The sequence below is a fragment of the Cydia fagiglandana genome, chromosome Z, assembly GCF_963556715.1.
Source record: "Cydia fagiglandana chromosome Z, ilCydFagi1.1, whole genome shotgun sequence".
NCBI lineage: Eukaryota > Metazoa > Arthropoda > Insecta > Lepidoptera > Tortricidae > Cydia > Cydia fagiglandana.
Window position 1 is genome coordinate 19,746,330 of NC_085959.1, and position 22,226 is coordinate 19,768,555.

General features: G+C 41.1%; 2 protein-coding genes across 2 annotated transcripts in view; one reads left to right on the top strand and one right to left on the bottom strand.

The window, feature by feature from the left end:
• Window positions 1–22,226, bottom strand: part of LOC134679259 (uncharacterized) — a 452,522-nt gene that overhangs the window by 292,977 nt on the left and 137,319 nt on the right. The window lies entirely within an intron of this gene.
• The window catches only part of LOC134679378 (activated Cdc42 kinase-like), a 45,808-nt gene that overhangs the window by 9,993 nt on the left and 13,589 nt on the right, over window positions 1–22,226 (top strand). The window contains exons 5-12 of the mRNA XM_063538276.1: window positions 2,952–3,101; window positions 3,291–3,439; window positions 4,055–4,195; window positions 9,480–9,639; window positions 10,425–10,556; window positions 10,657–10,754; window positions 11,099–11,195; window positions 21,562–21,795. Coding sequence (XP_063394346.1) covers window positions 2,952–3,101; window positions 3,291–3,439; window positions 4,055–4,195; window positions 9,480–9,639; window positions 10,425–10,556; window positions 10,657–10,754; window positions 11,099–11,195; window positions 21,562–21,795 — 1,161 coding nt within the window. The remainder of the gene's footprint in view (window positions 1–2,951; window positions 3,102–3,290; window positions 3,440–4,054; window positions 4,196–9,479; window positions 9,640–10,424; window positions 10,557–10,656; window positions 10,755–11,098; window positions 11,196–21,561; window positions 21,796–22,226) is intronic.

A 22,226-nucleotide genomic window follows, 5' to 3' on the forward strand; every position in this document is an offset into this window, starting at 1 on the left:
TGACTGTACATTTCTAATAGGTTTTCCTGTCATCTATAGGTATAGACCTATTTTATGTATTTTCCAAAATTTTAAACCTAGTAGTTTCGGAGATAAAGGGGGAGGGGGGAATAGTCATTTTTTGCCTATTTTCTTGAATAACTTCTAAACTGTTTATTCGAAAATTATAAAAAATATATATTTGAGATCCTTACAATAAGCTCTTTCATTTGATATGTAACATGATATAGTTTGAAAATTTTAATTTTTTAATTTTTTCAAAAGTGGCCCCCATGTTTAAAATTCATTTGTTTACAAACTTACATATGTGTACCAGATTTCAACTTGATTGGTCCAGTAGTTCCGGAGAAAATCGGCTGTGACAGACGGACAGACAGACAGACGCACGAGTGATCCTATAAGGGTTCCGTTTTTTCCTTTTGAGGTACGGAACCCTAAAAACAATAAAAAAAATTATTTCGGCGAAATTGACCTAAACTCATACAAACATTTTTTCCTTCTTTTAATTTGACCTCAGAAATAAAATCTTTCGCATTTCTTGAGGACACCTTGTATAATAAGTGTTATAAAATGAATATAACCTTTTTTACTAAGAATTTAATAAGGAACTATTTCTTTCATTGACACTTTTATCCTAAAATGTATACATGAGGTCAAAAAAAAGGAAAAGATGTAAAGTGTTTAGGTCAATTTCGCCAAAAAAAAAAATTTGTTTGGTTTTTTTTTTTAATTTTATGAATGAATTTGTATATAAAAATTAAATGCTATTGGTAAACTTGTCACTTAAAATGGTTTTTTTTTCGTAAAACTTAGTTTTTGCAAAGTGTTACTTGTCACTTTTTGACATATCAATAAGGATATTTAGACTAAATCCCATAGTAGCAACATCGCCATCAAAAAGGCGTTTTGAACTATGTAACAATAGAAACTTGTTTTTTTTTATTGGTATTAACTCTGAAACTAAGCGAATTTCAAAAAAGTTTATAGGACATTTTTGTCTCTAAATGTGATCAGGAATACGCTTTTGAAATTATTCGGTTTCCTCATGTTACACCGTGTATAATAAATGAGTTTCGAACCCTAAGTAAAAACTATGTTATTTCGAATTTTGACAAGCTAATACATGAATTAGGTGCATTATATAAAAAAAAAAATATGACCTTTTTTATTAAGAATTTATTAAGGATTATTTCTTTCATTGACACTTTTTTCCTAAAATGTATACTTTCCTCAAAAAATGTAAAAAACTGTGAACCGGGACATATTTCATGCAAAAAGGGTGGGTTGCGTCAGGGGGAGGGGAAGGGACGCTAGTGTGCGTAAAGCACCATACCCTAAGGTATCATACTACATTCATAAAAGGCTGGCTATAATTAGTTTTTCAAAAAGCACAATTTGACCGAATATATGAAAGAGGGTCATTGTTGTTGTAAAAGGTGTGCAGGAAATGATACGTTTCTGCACTAGAGCAGTTTAGGTTCCAATTCCAAGTACGATCTTATTATTCTTTTTACAATAAGCAATTGAAATTTGGGTATAAATGGATTTGTTATACAATTTCCATTCTGATATTTGACTCCCCATTCCATAAATTACTTTTGGCCAAATTGTTAATTGAAAATACCTACTCTCAAAAATACCTACTATAAAAATGTATTTAAAAAAACACATGCATTTTACTTTCCTCGTATGCGAAATGAAAAGTAGAGTGTTTTAACTCGGGTGAAAGGCAGCATTTTTGAAAAAAAACCAGGCAAGTGCGAGTCGGACTCGCGCACGAAGGGTTCCGTACCATAATGCAAAAAAAAAAACAAAAAAAAGCAAAAAAAAAACGGTCACCCATCCAAGTACTGACCACTCCCGACGTTGCTTAACTTTGGTCAAAAATCACGTTTGTTGTATGGGAGCCCCATTTAAATCTTTATTTTATTCTGTTTTTAGTATTTGTTGTTATAGCGGCAACAGAAATACATCATCTGTGAAAATTTCAACTGTCTAGCTATCACGGTTCGTGAGATACAGCCTGGTGACAGACAGACGGACAGACGGACGGACAGCGAAGTCTTAGTAATAGGGTCCCGTTTTACCCTTTGGGTACGGAACCCTAAAAATATTATCTACTAATGTTATTGTTATGCACAAGCAGAAGATATTATAGAATCTTGTTTATTTACAAGATGACATTTTTCTCCACATACCTATATATATATTTGAGAAAAATATAGCTAGGTATTTTAGTTTAAAAATCATTGTTACAATAAATATAGGCTTTTCCAGAGAACATTTACCGAAACGAAAGCAGAATTCACAAGGGTTTTCGGTGGACGACCGTAACGCGAATGATTGTTTGGACTGACCTTTCTATAAATATATAAATGTATTTTATTGTGTAATAATCATAATAATTATTAAGTTATATTAAATCTGGGAATGAAATTATATCAGAAAGGAGATTCTTAAATGAGTAGGTATACTCGTAACATGCTTTGTGCATTAAATATACCTCCCTCTATTGAGTGAAAATAAAACAAAATACACAGGTAATCTGTGTTGCTGTTAAAGTGCCATCTGTTACACCTTTGACAAATTAAAAATGATTACTTGTCAAATGAAGTCGCCATGTTAGAATTACACCGATACTATAAGCATCACTCACACAAACAAGCAATGAGGCAAAATTTTACCAATATTCAAAGGCTTTTTTCTTAATAATTTTAATCAAAATCTAGTATTTTTTACGTTAAGCGAAGACAGAAATATATATACTACCCAAACATTACATATACAAGTGAAGAAACCCTATATAATAGGAGCTAGGGTGCCAAGAAAGTTGTATGAAAATCGAGCAAGGAGAACCACCTTAAACTAAAGTTCTGTAATAAAAATTTAATGAGTTTTCAAGACTTTCGATTCTGTGGTAATATAATTATGGTATCTTTGATTGATTACAGTTGCAAGTGGCTATTAAGTGTCTAGGCCACGAAAGAATGACTTCAAATTCAACCGAGTTTCTAAAGGAAGCAGCAGTAATGCACAGTATTGAGCATCCCAATATCGTCCGCTTGTATGGTGTAGTTTTACACTTGGATTCGTTGATGTTGGTAAGTAATAAATACCTGTGTAACAATCTGTAACTATACAAATACCTACTTATACAGTTTTTTTAGCCTTTTTTTAAATATTCGTTTTATTAGTTAGTATTAATATCAGGTAAGTACTTGCGTGAAATAAGATCCTATATACAAGCAAGTAGGAAAAATATATATTATAAAAGAAATTGTTATTTATAGGTAACCGAACTGGCCCCTCTTCGCTCTCTATTGGAATGTCTGCGCGAAGTGTCGCTCCGGCCAAACTTTCCTGTGCCAAACCTCTGCGAATTTGCGGAACAGATCTGTGATGGCATGACTTATCTGGAAAATAAAAGACTGATACATAGGTATAATAAAGTTTATTAACAAAATATTGGTGTAAAGTATTGTAGGCCAGGTTTTACAATTACATGACTCTATGGCGTCACACGTTTTGTGGTTACACCAGACCCCTTAGCATGACTTACGTTGTAGCGTTCAACTCCGAACTTGATGTCGCACGCTAGTGCACACACACAGGTCATGCTAGCGGGTCACGTTTATTTTTTCATCAACCATGCTTGACTACTACCACACTGATGGCGTAATAAACGTGGCTACAGTATGAAACTATCTTAGAATTCATTCATATTACTTACACAATTAACAAATCGTTGATATCTACTACTACAGTTCGTTTTTTTTAGCATTAGAAAGAAGGTAAGTAATTGAAAAACGCTTTTTAAATATCAGTAACTATTACTTATGAAAGCAGAAGAATATAAATGATCGTATTAGATTAATAATTGTTACATATTTGCCCTTTCTTATTTTTAAAACGTGTTTTTCAATAAAAAGACATCAAGATTAACAAACGACAAACAAACGAACTATAACATCCAGAATAATCACTGTCTATAAACTCGATGTTTAAGATAATTACATATTCCATTTCATTTCAGTTATGGTATTTAATTTTGCAGGGATTTAGCAGCAAGAAATATTTTAGTGTTTAACAAGGATAGGGTAAAAATCTCCGATTTTGGATTGTCTCGCGCCTTGGGCGTTGGAAAAGATTACTATCAAACAAATTACAATGTCAATCTCAAGTTGCCAGTTGCTTGGTGAGTATATGTTGATATTAACCATGTCTCATTATTTTAACACTGACGTATAATGATGATTGTCGTGACAAAAACTATCCTGTTTAAGTATCAAGGAGAACAGACTATTATGACAATGCGGCGAAATATAATAAGTAATTAAAACAGACTATTATGACGATGCGGCGAAATATAATAAGTAATTAAAAAGCTATTATATACTTGGTCAAGCAGATCTTGTCAGTAGAAAAAGGCGGCAAATTTGAAAAATGTAGGCGCGAAGGGATATCGTCTCATAGAAAATTTGAATTTCGCGCCTTTTTCTACTGACAAGATTTGCTTGACCATCTATATGTATGTATATTTCCTTTGACGTCACAGATAAAGAATTCGTAAAATGCAATGAGTAAGGTGTAAAATTGTAATCATATTTACTTATGACGTCATAACTCTTAGAGTTATATGTATAAGTATTATGGAAGAATTGAAAGGGCATATCCTCCTCGAAAGTCCCCGCGTACCTGTACAAGTTAAAATTAAATTCGAGTATTGAACCCTTAGGGCCACTTGCACCATTCCACTAACCAGGGGTTAACCGGTTAAACCTGGAGTTACCACGGTAACCAGCACAATTAGACACTGGGTTAACAATTTAACCGCTTAACCCTGGGTTAGTGGAATGGTGCAAGTCGGCCTTATAGAAATAAAAGAAAGTTCCAAATTTAAAAGCGCAATATTTGGTTTGGGTCTTACGAGGTTAAATCCGTTAACCCCTTAAATGGGAGAAAAGTTTTCAAAAAATACACAAAATTTAACCGTTTTATCTTGAAATGAAGGTAAAAATCATTGTGGGAAATAATCATTGGGCTTAAAGTCTAGACGCTAATGTAGTGTTGTCTCGTAATTTTTGTAATGGGGTAATGGCAACTGTCAAAGGTTTGCATAGATAATAGCATCATAGCTTGCCCCTTTTTCTATGAGATTTGGCTTAAGGCGTGCTTTTTCCGTAGGAGCTAAGCGAACCAGTTTTTTGAATCCATTAGAAATATAAGAAACAATGTTTTAAAATTGTGAAAAAAATATATCTTATACTTAAGGATCTGGCAGATACGTTTTGGATCTCAAAAACATGATTAGATAAACTTTGCTCGATAGAAAAAAATTCCAAAGTTACGCCTTTTTTTAACAATAAATCCAAACCATATCTACAATACAAACTTTTTTGACTTGTTTTTTACACAAATGTATAGGTAATAAGATAATCTAGACGTTTTGGATCACTTTGTCTCGGTAACATCATTAAAATAATTTCTATGTTTCAATACCTACTAAATCCGCAAGCGCAATCACTCGCGAACGCACTTACGCCCTCTTCAGTCGCGCGGCAGCGCTTGTAGAGGACGGACCTGTGTCAGTGTGTTCCGCGCGGTCACGTGATTTTACCATTTACAAACAATGGGAAACAAAGCATATGAAACGTAAGAAAAAGTCACTAAGTGCTATAAAAACACACTTTCTGATAACAGAAGCATCTAATACTTTACGAGGTGGTTGAAAGCGCCTAGCTTTACTACATCAACAGTTAAAATATTTCAGTATTTTCACTAGGTCAGCAACCAATTTCAATGTAGGTAAATAATATTATATTCCTAGATAATATAATTGTGAGTATGTAAGTATGATATATTTACAGTATTTCACCTTTACTGATATACCTACGTCCGATCTGCAAAATGATTATATTCCTTCGTGCTCTTTGACTCCTTTGAAAATCAGAAATTATTTATTTGGATTGACACAGTATGGGGATGTTACAATATATGTATAGTGTTACGCTTTTAGTATGAGGATGCCGAAGGCGCCCGGCTTTGGATCGCATGCAACGTGCCAGGCCCGTCAAGCGTGCAAATTCATCATCATAATCATAAATTTATATAAATATAAAATGTCAAATTGAATTAATTGAAAAAATTACCATAATAGGCATATCGCAATACAATTATTTAAGACCTAAATACATATCACTAATTTTAATATTTGACCACGGTCGACATGAATTAAATATAATTGAGAGTTCCAAGTGCCTACAGGCAGTTCATCTTGTGCTTGGTTGTATTAGTCTTGTTCGAGAAACTGAACACGGTGAAAAATAGAGATAATACTCCTAAAAATACGTGTGATACCTCATTAGATTCGTCATAATGCCTAGAAAAATGTATTCGAAGCGTGTAGTAGCACACACAAAATATCAAAAGTTATAAGCAAAAAAAGGGGGGAAAAGTAGAGATCTTTAATTTCCCCAATATCTCAAAAAGTATTCATATTACGGTGCGAGATGGGTGGGGGGTGCTCGACCAAATGTCATAGAGGGCCCCAAGACAAAAACAAAATACATTTAATTTTTTTCAAAATGGCCGACTTTTTTTATTTTTTTTTCAAGTTGGTCCGAGCGCGCTGAGATTTGGCATGGCGGAAGATAGAGCCCCTAAATTCCTATGAAAAAAATTTTTTGGAAAAAATCCAAGATGGCGGAAATAATGGTCATTTTAATCTTGTATGGCAACTTTTAAACGGTGCGAGATGGGTGGGGAGTGCTCGACCAAATGTCATAGAGGGCCCCAAGACAAAACAAACTGCATTTAAAAAAATTCACACAGGGCGACTTTTTTTTTTAATTTTTTTCATGTTGGTCCGTGTGCGCTGAGATTAGGCATGCGGCGAGCTTGGAGGCCCAAGATTATTATGTGAAAAAAAAAATTGGAAAAATCTAAAATGGCGGCGGACACAGGCCAAATTCAAATTTCCAAGTAGGTTAGGCGAGCCCGAAGGAGGCTGAAGGCCGACCCCGCGGAGGGTCGTCAGGCCCGGAGCTTTATCTCGAATGTCCAAGCATGCTCCACCCCCAGTAATTTTGGGCGAGGCCGAAAGTCGAGCTGTGGGAATGACGAACAAAGCAAAATCCTATACAAAAGTTTATAGGATTATTAAGCGATTTGTTAACCCGCGCGAGGCCGGGGCGGGTCGATAGTAATAAATAAACATAAAGCATACGCTAGACTGAATAAAAATATAAAAGTTTCACTAAAATTTACTGGATTGTACAGTCAGCAGCAGAAATAGCTACGGGGCCTAGTAATCAAAATGATGACACGGAAATGTCAAGATAATAAGGTCTGTGTCGATCATTTTGAACATGTTATTCTGCTTATCTATATCTGCTGCTGCCTGTACTGGTTTTAGAGGCTGGCTAATTTAGGTAGAACTAGAGTTTAGCTAAGAAAGGTAGAAGAAATTAATTTGACTGAACCATATCTGGTAGAAAAAGAAAATGATTGATGTTTTAAACCTGTTCAAGGACGTGGAATAGTAGATATTAATTCGGCGTCCTTGAACAGGTTTTCAACAACAATCAGTTAATTATTTAATAGATATTTGGAAGAAACAAAACATAATATTGAAAATAATTTGTTACATTACGGTATGTACGTGTGGCGTAAAGCCAGTGGACTGTAGTTTTTTAAGTTAGTTCCTTCGCTACACTATACTGCTTTACCAGATTGTAGAAGGGCTTACCGGGATTTTGTGGTCTGCAGCTGGCAGAGGCCTCGGCGGGTGGATTGCTCGCTGCTGGCTTCCTCGTTATTTCAAGGCACTGTTTTATGGTATATTTTGCGAATTCAGATATCCTTTCTGTCGCGATGTTTTGGTGACACTGACACCGTTAGTTATTACTTTTTAGACCATTGCTTGTGTGTCGCCGGCCAGTAGCCTCGCTACCTCAAGTAAATCAGTATAGCAGTAGGTATTAAGGATTAATACTAAACACCCCCCACCGAAAGCACTATGTGGCTTTCTCATAATATGAAAAAAGTTAAAAGTTGGACCAAATCAAAATCGTTGCAGACTTATCTTTGTCTAGCTCTGCCAATCAATTCAATTCCATCATCCGCTCCTCCATCTGACCTTTAACTGAGTTTTCCCTAAACCCGATAAAAAAAAAATTAAATTATTTTTTTTGTGAGTACCTCTTATAATGAAGGATATTTTTGCTGAGTATCAACATCCTACTAGTGACAGTTTTTGACTTATGATTTTATTATTATTTTTCTTTAATGTATTGTTTTTCGGGATGTATTCAAGCGATTTGCTGAAATTTATTGAATAGTGTTCTTTATTTAGGTATGCCTTGATACTCAAAAACCGAATACCATTTGTCAAATAAAAAAAAATTACTCTCTACTCAACCGGTGTTTTACAATGTAGTATACAAACTCTTCGATTATGTTTGCGTTTTCTTATCAGGTTGTCGTATTTAAGAGTAAAATGCTAATCTCTCACCCCGATTGATTAAGGTTCTACCTACCTACCTACCTTACCTACCTACCTACCTACCTACCTCTACCTACCTACCTACCTACCTACCTACCTACCTACCTACCTACCTACCTACCTACCTACCTTACCTACCTACCTACCTACCTACCTACCTACCTTACCTACCTACCTACCTACCTACCTACCTACCTACCTACCTACCTACCTATCTACCTACCTACCTACCTACCTACCTACCTACCTACCTACCTACCTACCTACCTACCTACCTACCTACCTACCTACCTACCTACCTACCTACCTACCTACCTACCTACCTACCTTACCTACCTACCTTACCTACCTACCTACCTACCTACCTATACCTTACCTTTATATGAACAATACCTTACCTTAATTGACCGTCACCTTAAAATGTTTATTTCCTTTCGGTACTTTAATTCTACTACGCTGCCATTAAATTAAAACGTTGTTACCGATCAGTAAATAATAAGTACACATGGCTCTGTAAAAATAATAATTCTAAATATAATGATCAGAAACACGTAATGCAAAAAATATATACATATACAATAAAAACTATAAAAACGTGACCCTTGCACGGTATGGTTAAAATACTGCCATCATAAGATCCTTATACTGTGACCCGTTTGCTATCGCCGCCGCGCACAGCGCGCGCTCACGTGCTCGTCGAGCGGTTCGGGACGCGCGGGCGGGGCTTCACGGTTTGCCGCGCACCTCACCCCCTCAGATTCGTTGATGAGTCGAATCATATCGCCTTAAAGAGCTCTGGCATCCAAAGCATTAAAACAAAAAAAAAATTGACACAATTCTAGGGATTGACGGTGCAAGCTATGATGGCGTCATCTGCTTAATACTTTGACCGGCCAACCCCAATTACCTACTACATAGATACTTTTGTCAAGAAAATCCACCGGTTCAATCTTATGTTTTTATTTCACGTTTCCAGGTGTGCTCCCGAATGCATTCTATACCTCCGATTCACGTCAGCCAGCGACGTGTGGGCCTTCGCCGTGTGTCTCTGGGAGATGTTCACGTACGGCTTCCAGCCTTGGGCCGCGTTCTCGGGCCAGCAGATTCTTGAAGCCATTGATGCACCCAACTTTCAGGTAAAGTCGCTTGTTTTTTTATCACAGAGAGTAAAATGATGTATCTGCATCCTATTTTTTATGGATATTATTATCTTTTAAAGTGAATATCTGGGAGACCGAGCTTTGCTCGGAAAACACATATACATATAAACTCAAAAATGCGCGTTTTCCCAGCTATATCGATTTTTCGCCCCTGTAAACCCCGATATAGCAAATTTCATCGAAATCGTTAGAGCCGATTCCGAGATCCCCGAAATATAGATATAAATATATATTTACATATATAATAAATATACAAGAATAGCTCGTTTAAAGGTATAAGATATAATACCAGGGTGTTTCACACAACGAAATTGCCGCGCGAACCAGGCAACTCGGTGAAGTGTGCGTTTTAAGGCCCCTCCACATCTGGCGTCTTTCGAGCGTCGGCGTCTACAATTCTATGGCCGACGTCGACGCAACGTCGGCGCAGCGTCGACGCAACGGCGCAGCGACGTCATTTTCCATAGCGCTGGACCGACGCCGACAGACGCCGACGCTCGAAAGACGCCAGATGTTGGGGGGCGGCCCTTAGGCTAAAACTCGGCTGAGGCACGTCTACACAGGCAGCTAGATGGAGCTGCAAAAAGTAGTAGACTACTTTCCGTATTGGGGATGTGGAACCGCCTATATGTTGGCAAAAGTTCTTTTATTGATATTGTTTCAGTTTTCATGTTATCCAATAAATAGGACTAAAAACAATATTACATTTTTAATAAAATATTTTTATCTTGTCTTATAATGTTATTACATCCCAATTTCAGAGGTTGGAAAAGCCCGAGTGTTGTCCAGAAGACTATTACGCCGCTATGTTGGAGTGTTGGTCTCACGATCCAAACAACCGGCCTAAGTTTAAGGATCTAGGGCCGAAACTAAGAGCTATTCGACCAGAACAGGTGCGTATTCCTATGATTACGTCACATTACTAATAATATTCAATAAACATGATGCGACCAGCAGATAAATAGATTGTATGACCTTGATTATAAATTGCAGGTTGAAACAACTGTGAACTTTCAAAAGACTGAAGATGGCAGGCGAAATAATTTATTAGAATATAAATCAGGACAAATTATTACAGTTCTTGGCAAAGAGTAAGTAGAATAAGTTCAGAGTGAGTTCATGGAGCCGGGTCATGAAAGATGCTTCTTAACCGATTCGGGGCTGATGACACGCCTGCCGTGTCATCAATATTTTTTACGTGTGGCGTATGACACGGAAGGTGTGTCATCATATTCTATGGCGCATGGAATTTCTGCCGTGTCATGAAATAATTGTTCTGCGCCACAGCCAAAAGTTTTCGAAAATGGAACACGCAACGAATCGGTTAAGGGAGACCTATAACAATTTAAATATTAAATTTAAATTATATTAAGTTCATTAGTATCTTCGTCATCATAATCATATCTGGCCTTATACGTATTGTACATGTTTTCAGGAATAGTACTAAAACATCGATGTGGCATGGGGTACTCCTGGGTGGCGCTTGTGGTATGTTCAACCCGAATAACACCAAGTCCTACACTAAGACTGAAGTAAGTACCATCATTATATGTGTGCAAATTGTATAATGTTTCCTAAACATATAAAAACGGAATAGTTCTCGTAAATTTCAGTAAAAAATGATAAAAAATTAAGAAAGTTGAATTTTTTGTAGTTTCCGTAATTAATGTTCGAAATTTAACACAATTTTACAATTTTGGAAACTTTCCGATCGCACATCAGTAAGCATCATTAATCACCTGGGTTCATCGTGTTTGTGTGTACGTTACATGTCGCTCCTTGAGAATCATAGTGTCACTTTAGAAAATTAAGAACCATTCGAATAGTGACGTTGTCCATTTTTGAAAAATGAATTTTCAGGCACAAATCATTTTGTATAGTAATACTATGATTCTCAAGATTCTTTAAGTCTTATCAGAAATATTATGTTTTTATATTCTGCTCTTCTTCTTCCCCCTCGCGTTGTCCCGGTATTTGGCGGTTCGCTTGGCTTTTATTTCTTATTGAACAAATATTTATTTAAATATATAAACATAAACACATATCATAATCAAATCCGTGGAAATATTTCACTTAGGTATGCATACAAATACCTAAAGGTTGAACACGCCAAAACTGGGGCATGTACAATCGACTATTGCTATGCAAATAATAGAGATATACAAACTTTTATGGCACCTACTTGGTCACAAGACACTGGCCTATAATGTTATCAAGTTTTTTTAAATTATGTTTATTCGTTGTCAAAATGTCGAGCAAACAACATCAACAACGCGAGCGAATTTTGCACGAATACGTAGAAAATTCATTACTGAGCTACAGCGATATCGCGAAACGACTGAAATGTCCTCAATCTACGGTTTGTCGCGTATTAAAAAAGTTCCGTGCGCACCTAACAATAGATCGGAAGCCAGGAAGTGGAGGCTTGCAGGGTGTCAAGAATAAAAAAAAGGACGAGAAGGTGGTGAACATGTTTGCCTCAAATCCTAAGATTTCGTCTCGCGATGTTGCTAAAAAAGTTAAAATGTCTCAGTCCTATGTTCAAAAAGTGAAACCTAGGGCTGGCCTAAGGAGTTTTAAGGCCCAGGCAGCACCAGATCGAGACTCGAAACAGAACTCATCCGCGAAGAAACGGTCTCGAAAACTTTATGAGAATTTCATAACCAAATTTGCATGCGTCGTCATGGACGACGAAACATACATAAAAGGTGACTTTAAACAAATTCCTGGGCAAGAGTTCTATACCAGCCTAAGTAGAGTAGACGCCCCTGAAGAGTGTAAATTAAAAAAACGTTCGAAATTTCCAAAAAAGAACCTGCTTTGGCAAGCAATATGTAGCTGTGGGAAAAGAAGTCGGCCGTTTATTACTACCGGGACAATAAACGGCGATATTTATAGAAAAGAGTGTTTGCAGAAACGTTTGCTACCTTTCATAAGAAAGCATGACTCACCACCTTTGTTTTGGCCAGATTTAGCCAGTTGCCACTACTCAAAACCAGTGATGGAATGGTATGCTGCAAATGGGATCGTGGTGGTACCAAAAGTGTGCAACCCCCCAAATAGTCCGGAACTGCGGCCCGTTGAAGAGTACTGGAGTATTATGAAGGGAATTTTAAAAAAGAAAGGCGGCGGAGTAAAATCGGTCCCTGAACTACAAAAGATGTGGACATGGGCGTCAAGACAGTGTTCTATTAACATGGTGCAAAGTCTTATGAGCCGTGTACGTAGGAAAGTTAGAAAAATGGCTTACTGTGTAGACCAAATCTAAAATATGGAATGTTATTTTAAACAGCGTTAAATATGCTATTAAATGTGTAAAACATAATATACTTTTTCACTTTTATTATAATTTTGTACTACATTTTGTGTGCCCCAGTTTTGGCGTGTTCAACCTTTAATTAAAAAAAATCGTTGATTTATTAATTTTATCATTTAATTTCTGATCGGGTTATTTTCATATTCATTGTTTGTAATACTGATACACAATACAATTTGAGTGGGTAACGTAGGGGAATTTGAAGGTTTTATTGGTCTGATGTGGCACGCTTCCTATTGTTTTTGTTTATTATTAGGTAGGTACAGTAATGGCCAATAATAATAACCTCAATTAATGTGCTCAAGGTTTACGTTGGTATGGGAAAAATACAAATTTGAACCAGAAGGCACAGTATCCCCTTTTTTAATTTTTTTACATTATGGTAATTAATGAAATTCGCCAAGTGTCGTAACTGTCGCACGCCAAGAGTGCTCAACTACTTAGTTAATGTTGTATGAAACCCTAAAGTAAGCTACAGATATAACTATAACTCACGCCCTGCGCAAAAAATGTTTGCAATAGATAAATTAGACAAAAACACTACGCATTTTATCAATAATTGATCATCGATGCTTTGATTTATCAATATAAATTGATTTATTGAGAGAAACTTTCTCAGTCATATCAGCAGATCATTCATTAAACATGTTTAATCAGATCATAATCTATCAACCGAAAATTTAGGCCAACCGCATTAAAACACGTTTTATGTGGCCTATCTTCCGAGTCTAACTATGTTTTGATTAATATCTGTGGAGTGTAGACTGTAACTTTTCGTGATGAGGGGTTCGTTGGGTGAAGCGTAGAAACTCGCCGCTGGAACGCGCTGGCCGCCGTGCTGTCTCGAAGTCCGCTATACCTCCATTTACCGGAATATGTGTTGTGTGAAATAAAAACACATATGTCTGAGTTTATTTACTGGAGAGTGTTCAGGCAAGTGATAGAGTTAAGCTCTCTGAGTTCTCTGAATATGCTACAAATGGCGCGGGTTTATATAGGAATGGCCGGGCGATTTGTATCTCTGAACTAGTGGGCATTATATGCAGAGTGAGTTTTATTTATTTCTGTCAATCTCGTTAATTATAAGCACGTATGAAAGGAGCACGAATCCTAGACTTATAAATAGATACAATATTAAGCACGTATGAAAGGAGCATGAATCCTAGACTTATAACTAGATATAAAACATTCCACGCAATTCATTTGACATAATATGTGAGCACAAAGTAAAACATGATATAAAAAAGTAAAAATAGTAACCTAAACGTAAAGACTAATCTAACACATGCATGACCCTAATAGCTATTTACGACAGTCTCCCCCACGTGTGTTAACACCGTCTTCATGCTCGGAGTAAATGGGGATGAGTCTGGAAACTGGGCGGCGGACGTCACCTGCGCGTGTGCGAACAATGGCCACTCTCACATGACCATCTGGGCCAGGAAATAGCTGGGCGATTACGCCTCTGGGCCACGTTCCTCGTGGCATGGAGCTATCCGCAATAATGACTACGTCACCTTCATGCAGTCTCTTCACGTTTTGATGAGCACCGGGCCTGGGGAGGAGGCTGGGTCGGTATTCCCGCTGCCAGCGCCTCCAAAATTGGTCGGCTAGCGTTTGCGCTGTTCTCCACGAGGAGAGCGACATAGTTGCGTCTGTGAAGACACCCAGTGGCGACATAGCACTTGATCGACCGATTAGAAAGTGGTTCGGCGTCAAGGCTTCAATGTCTAAATCTGGATTCACTGGTGTCAGCGGTCTGGAATTGACTATGTGCTCTGATTCTAGCAGTAAAGTATGTAGAACCTCTTCGTGGGGTGCTCTTTCTTTCAGTACTACTTTTAATGCCGTTTTAACGCTGCCTACGAGCCGTTCCCAGGCACCGCCAGCGGAGGGGTTGCCGGGTGGAATTTTTTTCCATTTTATGGCTCGCTCAGTCAAGAAGGGCTTGAGACTGTCGGGCAGCGTGTTTTTGGCCTCTGCCAGTTCTCTTTCAGCGCCGCAGAAGTTGGTGGCGTTGTCTGAATAGAGAACTGTAGGCGTGCCGCGTCGCGCTATCATTCGGCGTAGCGACAGTATCATGGAGGATGCCGAAAGTGAGGCGGCAAGCTCCAGATGTACAGCGCGAGTCGTGAGGCATGTGTATAGTACACCCCACCTTTTCTCGCGGCGGCGGCCTATAGTTATGTGCATGGGGCCAAACAGGTCTACGGCTGCAGCGGTAAACGGCGGCTGATTCGCTTTTAGCCTTTCTGGCGGCAAGTCACCTATGGGTACTTTGATTGGCATTCCCCTATAGGTTCTGCACCATTGGCATTTATTCGTTATGTAGCGAATGCTACCGCGCAGCCCGATAATGTAGTACCTTTGTTTCAACTCGTTGATGACGGTCGCGTGGTTGCCGTGATTGTAGAGTGCATGAAAATGCTGTATCAACAACTTGACGAAATCTTCTTTCGCATGTAAAACAGGCATGTGCGTGTTTTTATCGATTCTAGCATTCAGCACGATGATTCCGTTTTTGTCAAGTTGTACAGCGATTTTGTATAGCGGAGATTTCTTCAGGAGTGGCCGCCCAGTTTCCAGAAGCTTCATTTCTTCCGGAAATGCAGCATGTTGACTCCTTCGGATTAGCAACATCTCGGCTAAATCTACATGCCCCTTGTTAATCTCTGTATCTGTTTTCTTAGCGAACAATGCGGCTTTGAAAACCTCGGCGGCAACTAGAATACTAGCGGTGGCGCGAACTAATCGCACGAATTTCGAGAACCTACAGACCTCCGGCAGGTACTCAAACCTATTCTCCGCAACGCCTACCGAACATACAAGTTTATTGACGCGTTCCTCGCCCGTATCGGCGACGGGCGTAGGCATTTTTTCGATCGGCCAATGCTCCCTGGATTTACGTATAAAATCGGGCCCTACGAACCATCGGTGGTTCACTCCAAATTGCGCAGGTATTCCGCGGGTCGCGTCGTCCGCCACGTTAGCCGCACTAGGCACCCAGCGCCAGTTGGCGGGGGTGGTAGTGTTCTCGATTTCTGCTAACCTATGTGCTACGAACGTTTTATACCTACGTGGGTCCGCACGTATCCACGTGAGCGCCGTTTTAGAGTCAGACCAAAAAAACCTTTCCTTTATTACGTAATCTGACTCCTTGACGATGGTTTCCGCTAATCTAGTAGCTAGTACGCAGCTCTGTAATTCCATTCTCGGAATGCTAACTACCCGGAGAGGCGAAACGCGGGCCTTAGCGGCCACTAACGCGGAGGTTCTAGTCCCCTCGGGGTTGACGCTAACTAAATACACGGCCGCGGCATATATTTTTTCGCTCGCGTCGCAAAAAACATGCATATATGCCTCCCTATTAAATGCGGGCACGTGTCGCGGAATTTCCAAGTCTCGTAATTGTTGTACGTTATCAATGAACGATCGCCACGCGGGTGCGAGTGAGACGGGTATAGGCGAGTCCCAATCAATTCCTGTCCTCCATATCTCTTGCATTAACGCCTTACCTAAGACGGATATGGGGCTCACATAACCGATTGGATCAAATATCGACATCGCGCTACTTGTTACCTGTCGTTTCGTTGGTAATTTCTGACCGTTAAGTACGTCTTCGGGCGTATTACGAAAGTTTACGTTAAAACCTAAGGTGTCACGTTTGTGATTCCATTTCAAACCTAAGGTACGCTCGCTCTCGTTCGCGCCTAACAGCGACGTTTCCTGATTGCTATTAACTACGTCAGCAATTACCGCAGGATGGTTCGATGCGAACCCGCGAAGTTCGAATGACGCGCGCATATTTAGCTCGTAAACTTCGTTTACTACGCGTCTCGCGTCCTCTTCAGACGTATCGAGGGCGATCAACATGTCGTCCATGTACGTATTCTTTATCGTTTTTTCCGCTGCGATCGGAAATTCTTTACTATGCGATTTTGCGTTTTCGTTTTTGACGTATAGCGCGGTTGTCGGCGACGCTGCCGAACCAAATATAAGCCGCTTCATCCTATATTCTTGCGGTTGGGAGGTACGGTCCTCTCCCCTCCAAACGAAACGTAACGCATCGCGGTCTTGCTCAATTATTTCGATCTGTAAAAACATCTCTTTGACGTCCGCTATTACCGCGATTTTACCCTCGCGGAAACGCACTAACACGCCGAAAAGTGATTCTAACAGGTCGGGGCCAGCCAACAGCGCGCTATTGAGCGAACGTCCGTAAGCTGTGGCGGCCGCGTCCCAAACTAATCGCATTTTCCCGCGTTGCGGGTGGAAAGTTGGGAAGTGGGCTAGATACCACGTCCGGGGTGCCTCGGGGGGCGGTCGCGAGTCCATTTTCTCCGCGTAACCTTTGTCGAGCAAGTTGTTCATATGCTTCGCATATTCGGCCTTAAGTTTCGCATCGCGGTCTAGCTTTCGTTCTAGACTGTACAGCCGTTTCAATGCTTGCTCTCGGTTATCGGGGAGTTTCTCGTCATCTGACCGCCAAAGTAAGCCCGAGCGATACCTTTGCTCCCCCGGTATCTTTTCGCAGGTGGCTTCTAACAAATCTAGCGCACGTTGGTCGGGATCGGCCCGAGGTAATTTTTGCGAAACGCCTAATGACTCTATATCAAAATGTCGTTTCATCAATTGTAAGGCCTCGTCATCCGCGGTATTAGGCCTTGCGTGCCCAACAAATTGTACCGCGGCGCGACGCGTACGGTCTGGTCCATGCAAAACCCATCCTAGCCTGGTTAAACTCGCGACTGGGAGGTTGGGCGGACCGTCTATAATTTGCCGACTAATGATGAGATGCCAGTTATCTTGGCCTATCACGATAGTAGGTACTGCGGGGGGGTAACTTAATTCGTCCGCGATTTTAGATAAATGATCGCATTTATCTACCAAGTCTCGCGGTACGCCCTGCGCTCCTAAACCTATATCGCAAACCGTGTAAGTCTCCATCAATTCCATATGTCGGCTACAAAAACCCCGTATTGCGACTCGTAACGCATACGAATCTGGGTCCCGTACTACACCGCCTATGCCTTCTATCTCTAATGTTTCACCGCGCACACGAGGTGCGATTCTATCCGCAGTTTCATGTAACATCAACGTCATTGCCGCGCCCTCATCGAGTAGCGCGAGGGTTTGGACGGTACCTAACGGTCCCGATACCTCTACTGGCATGATTTTGAGATACGTCTGCGGCAGTTTAACATTGAGTACTGCTTTACGTGCTGCCGGCGCACTATTACCGTTCGCGGACCCGGCCGCGCTTAAACCGTGTAATAGCCTATTATGCCCGGCTTCGCACTGATTCATGCCACACGCGACATATTTACATCCAAAAAATTTACGTTGATTCGCGCCTAGACACCTAAAGCACAATTTAGCTCCCTTTGCCAAGTCCCAGCGCTCAGATACAGTCGCGGCTAGAAATTTCGAACACTCCTTAACTTCGTGTTCTTTGCCGTTGTTGCATATGGCGCACGCTTCGCGCGAGAAAGAGACAGACGATATCTGTCGCTTGGGCTTAGCTCCGGTGGACGCAGGCTTTTTCTTTAAATTGCCATCGCGGTGCTTTACTTGAGCTACGGTCGATTTATTAGAACGCGATCTATTTCCCGTATCACGTGTGTATGACTCGTGGTAATCTGATTCCGATTCCGAACTATAGTCGCGAAGGGACGCGGGGGCGCGGGGGCCAGCGAGAGCGTGGCTCGATCGTCTGGGCTCGCGCACAGAGGAAACCGCATTTCGTTCATTTCGCGAACTATCATACGTATCACGGTAGAACGCGGGGTCGCGAGACCTAGAGAGAGCTTGGCTCGATCTTTCGGGTTCGCGCGCAGAGGAAACCGCGTTCACTGCATTCCGTGATCGGTTGGACGGCTTAAGTCGGTTTATGCGCTTGGCCGCAGTGCTAATTTCGTTTAGAAACTCGGAAATCGCAACTAACCCGGGTGATTCTACGTTAGACTGCCTGTATTTGGCCCATTCATAGCGCACTATCAGATTCAATTTATCCACGATTTTATTCACGAGCTCAGGCGCGTGCAAGTATTTCTCTTGACGCAAGGATCTAATGGTGGCGACGGCATTCGCTACATGCGCGGCGAATGAGGTTATATTCGAATTGTCTTCGGATAAACGCGGCATGCGTTTAACGTTATGAATTTCCGTAAGAACAATCTCCTCAGGGTCGCCGAACTGCCGCTCCAACGCTTCCATTATCTCGTACGGATCCTGAACCGTGTACATTATTGATTTTACGGCCGTCCGAGCTTCGCCCTTAAGTGCGCGCCTAATCCGACTGACGTTATTGACGGCACTAAACATGGGCGACGTATCTTCGAACTCTGCCCTAAATGATATCCATTCGGAGATATCTCCGCCGAATGCAGGTAATTCCGGCGGTTTATGGTACATTGGCGCGTAGGTACCGTGCGGTACCTCTAAAGTGCGCGGGGTTGGTTTGCTAGTACGTTCGACGGCTGCCCGCGGCGGCGGTGGCGCGGTCTGTTTCGGCGGCGGGATTTTAACGTTTTCCTGTGCGATCTCGTGCTGTAACCTCGCTTGTCGTTCTACCCAACTTCTAGTACGTTCTTCGACGGTCGCGTCACTGCTGCCGTCAGACTGCGCCTTCAGTTGCGCAACCTGCAGCCGTAAATTTGCAGTGTCGGACTCTGTCTTAGCAACGACCAGACGGGCTTTATGAACCTCGAGCTCGGCCATTAGCACGGCCAATTGTTTATCGCGTTCCCTAACCGATTTGCGACTTTTATGTGAATCGCGATTAGACGGCGCCCGCGACGGCGACGGCGGCGCATCGGCGTCTTTATTCACTAGCGTACCTGACCTACTACGATTTACTACCGTGGCATCTAACGTTTCCGAGTGTACCGACTCGTTTCCACCGGTAGTATTCGGGTTGCCACTGGTGCCCTTGCTCCACGTATTTGTCTCGCCGGACGTAGTCTTACCGGACGAGGGGGTAGGGGTGTCCATGCTGGCTGCGGGCGCAGGCGGGCCCTTGGTGCGTGGTCGTAGGCTCCTTGCTTCCTTTTCGGACATCTTTCTGGCTGGAACCACTTCACTTCACTTAACACACGCGGGGGTCCCTAACTTGACCTGCCTATATCTATGACTGACCGTTACCGAGCGTAACGTCAGGCCCTAAGCGTAGCGTGGATCCCTCGTGGCACTGAATCTCCCGCAATGGCAAAGTGCAATGCCTAGAACGTTCGAAAGCAGTGTGTGGGTATCAACCATGTGACACATGCAACGAAAGTTGCCAGGACACGTGAGCGGAGGACGACCTACACGCTGCACGGTCCGACCGGCAAGCCGGTAAATGGGTACGGAAAGGTATTGGGGTTGGGTCTGAGCCGAAGCGAACCTCTAGGCCCAGCGCGTTCTTTATTCAGTCTTGCCGTCTGAGTCAAGCAATGTCGCTTAAAACTCAGCGCGTACTTGTTTCTTTTTTGCCGTCTGAGTTAAGCAATGTCGCTTGAAACTCAGCGCGTACGTGTTTCTTTCTTGATTCTGAATTAAGCTATGTCGCTTGAAACTCAGCGCGTACGTTTTTCTATCTTCATCCGGCTTCAAAAGGACCAATCTGTGGAGTGTAGACTGTAACTTTTCGTGATGAGGGGTTCGTTGGGTGAAGCGTAGAAACTCGCCGCTGGAACGCGCTGGCCGCCGTGCTGTCTCGAAGTCCGCTATACCTCCATTTACCGGAATATGTGTTGTGTGAAATAAAAACACATATGTCTGAGTTTATTTACTGGAGAGTGTTCAGGCAAGTGATAGAGTTAAGCTCTCTGAGTTCTCTGAATATGCTACAAATGGCGCGGGTTTATATAGGAATGGCCGGGCGATTTGTATCTCTGAACTAGTGGGCATTATATGCAGAGTGAGTTTTATTTATTTCTGTCAATCTCGTTAATTATAAGCACGTATGAAAGGAGCACGAATCCTAGACTTATAAATAGATACAATATTAAGCACGTATGAAAGGAGCATGAATCCTAGACTTATAACTAGATATAAAACATTCCACGCAATTCATTTGACATAATATGTGAGCACAAAGTAAAACATGATATAAAAAAGTAAAAATAGTAACCTAAACGTAAAGACTAATCTAACACATGCATGACCCTAATAGCTATTTACGACAATATCTTTAAATAACTAGTTTAAGGCCTATTATGCTCAGCAGTGGGCGATAAAAAGCTGATATGATGATGATGACCATGAACTATTTTTAAAACAAAAATAATGTTGTGACAAGTCAACTGAGATTGTTGTTACAAAAGCGACACTATGTTTCGCCTTTAGTTCCATTTAATTTAACTCCTAAATTTTTATGTAGCACTACCTACACTTTGCCGCTGCAATGGCGCAGATTTAGCTCAAGCGGACTCTATATAATGACAATTTTGTATATTATTGGCTGGAACTGGAACTGTAAGCGTTTTAATTCTCTTACTTTCACGTGTGATTTGTGCTGAAACTGTTCATTTTCATATTGGGCCCATTTCATACCACGCCGCTAACACAACGGTGGCTTGATCATGCACTTTTTCACCCAGAAATCGCTCAGTACCGTGTCCGGTTCTCTGTCGCCGAACCCGGCGCGACAGTCGGCGCGACTGGTGCGCTCAGCGCTGTCGCGCGGCGACGTGAAGCGTCACACGTACACGGGCAAGCGCACCATCCAGCGGAGCATGATCTCCAGCCCGCAGGGCGACGTCAAGCACACCGGCCACGTCGGCCTCGACGGGGCGTATTTCGGAGACATTTCCTTCTTGGATCCCGCTGGCTGCGTAAGTATCTGGATTAACTGGATAATGGTTGACCACACCGGGGCTTAGGAGATGTGCTGTAGTCCTCTTGGGTCCGCCCCTAGATCATACTTCGCAACATTATTTGTTTGTTTGGGAATGGATAGTGCATAATATTCGTTGGTTTTGGCTTTTATCATTTGCATGCATATACAGGGTGATTTTGTCATCATGAATCGCAAAAATAAATCTGCTGTTCCATAGACAACATTGGCATATGATTATTTTTTCTACATGGGAAATTTCCGGGAATTTAGAGGTAATGTTTTAACCCTGGATTGGGACATCCCACGGGGAGACATATGATTCGCCGAAATGTACGTATGAGACAGCCGATTTTTTATTGCGTTTTCTAGGTTGGTCTATAGTAAAAGTTGTTCAGTTCTTCATATTCACCCCTCTAGAGTATGGTC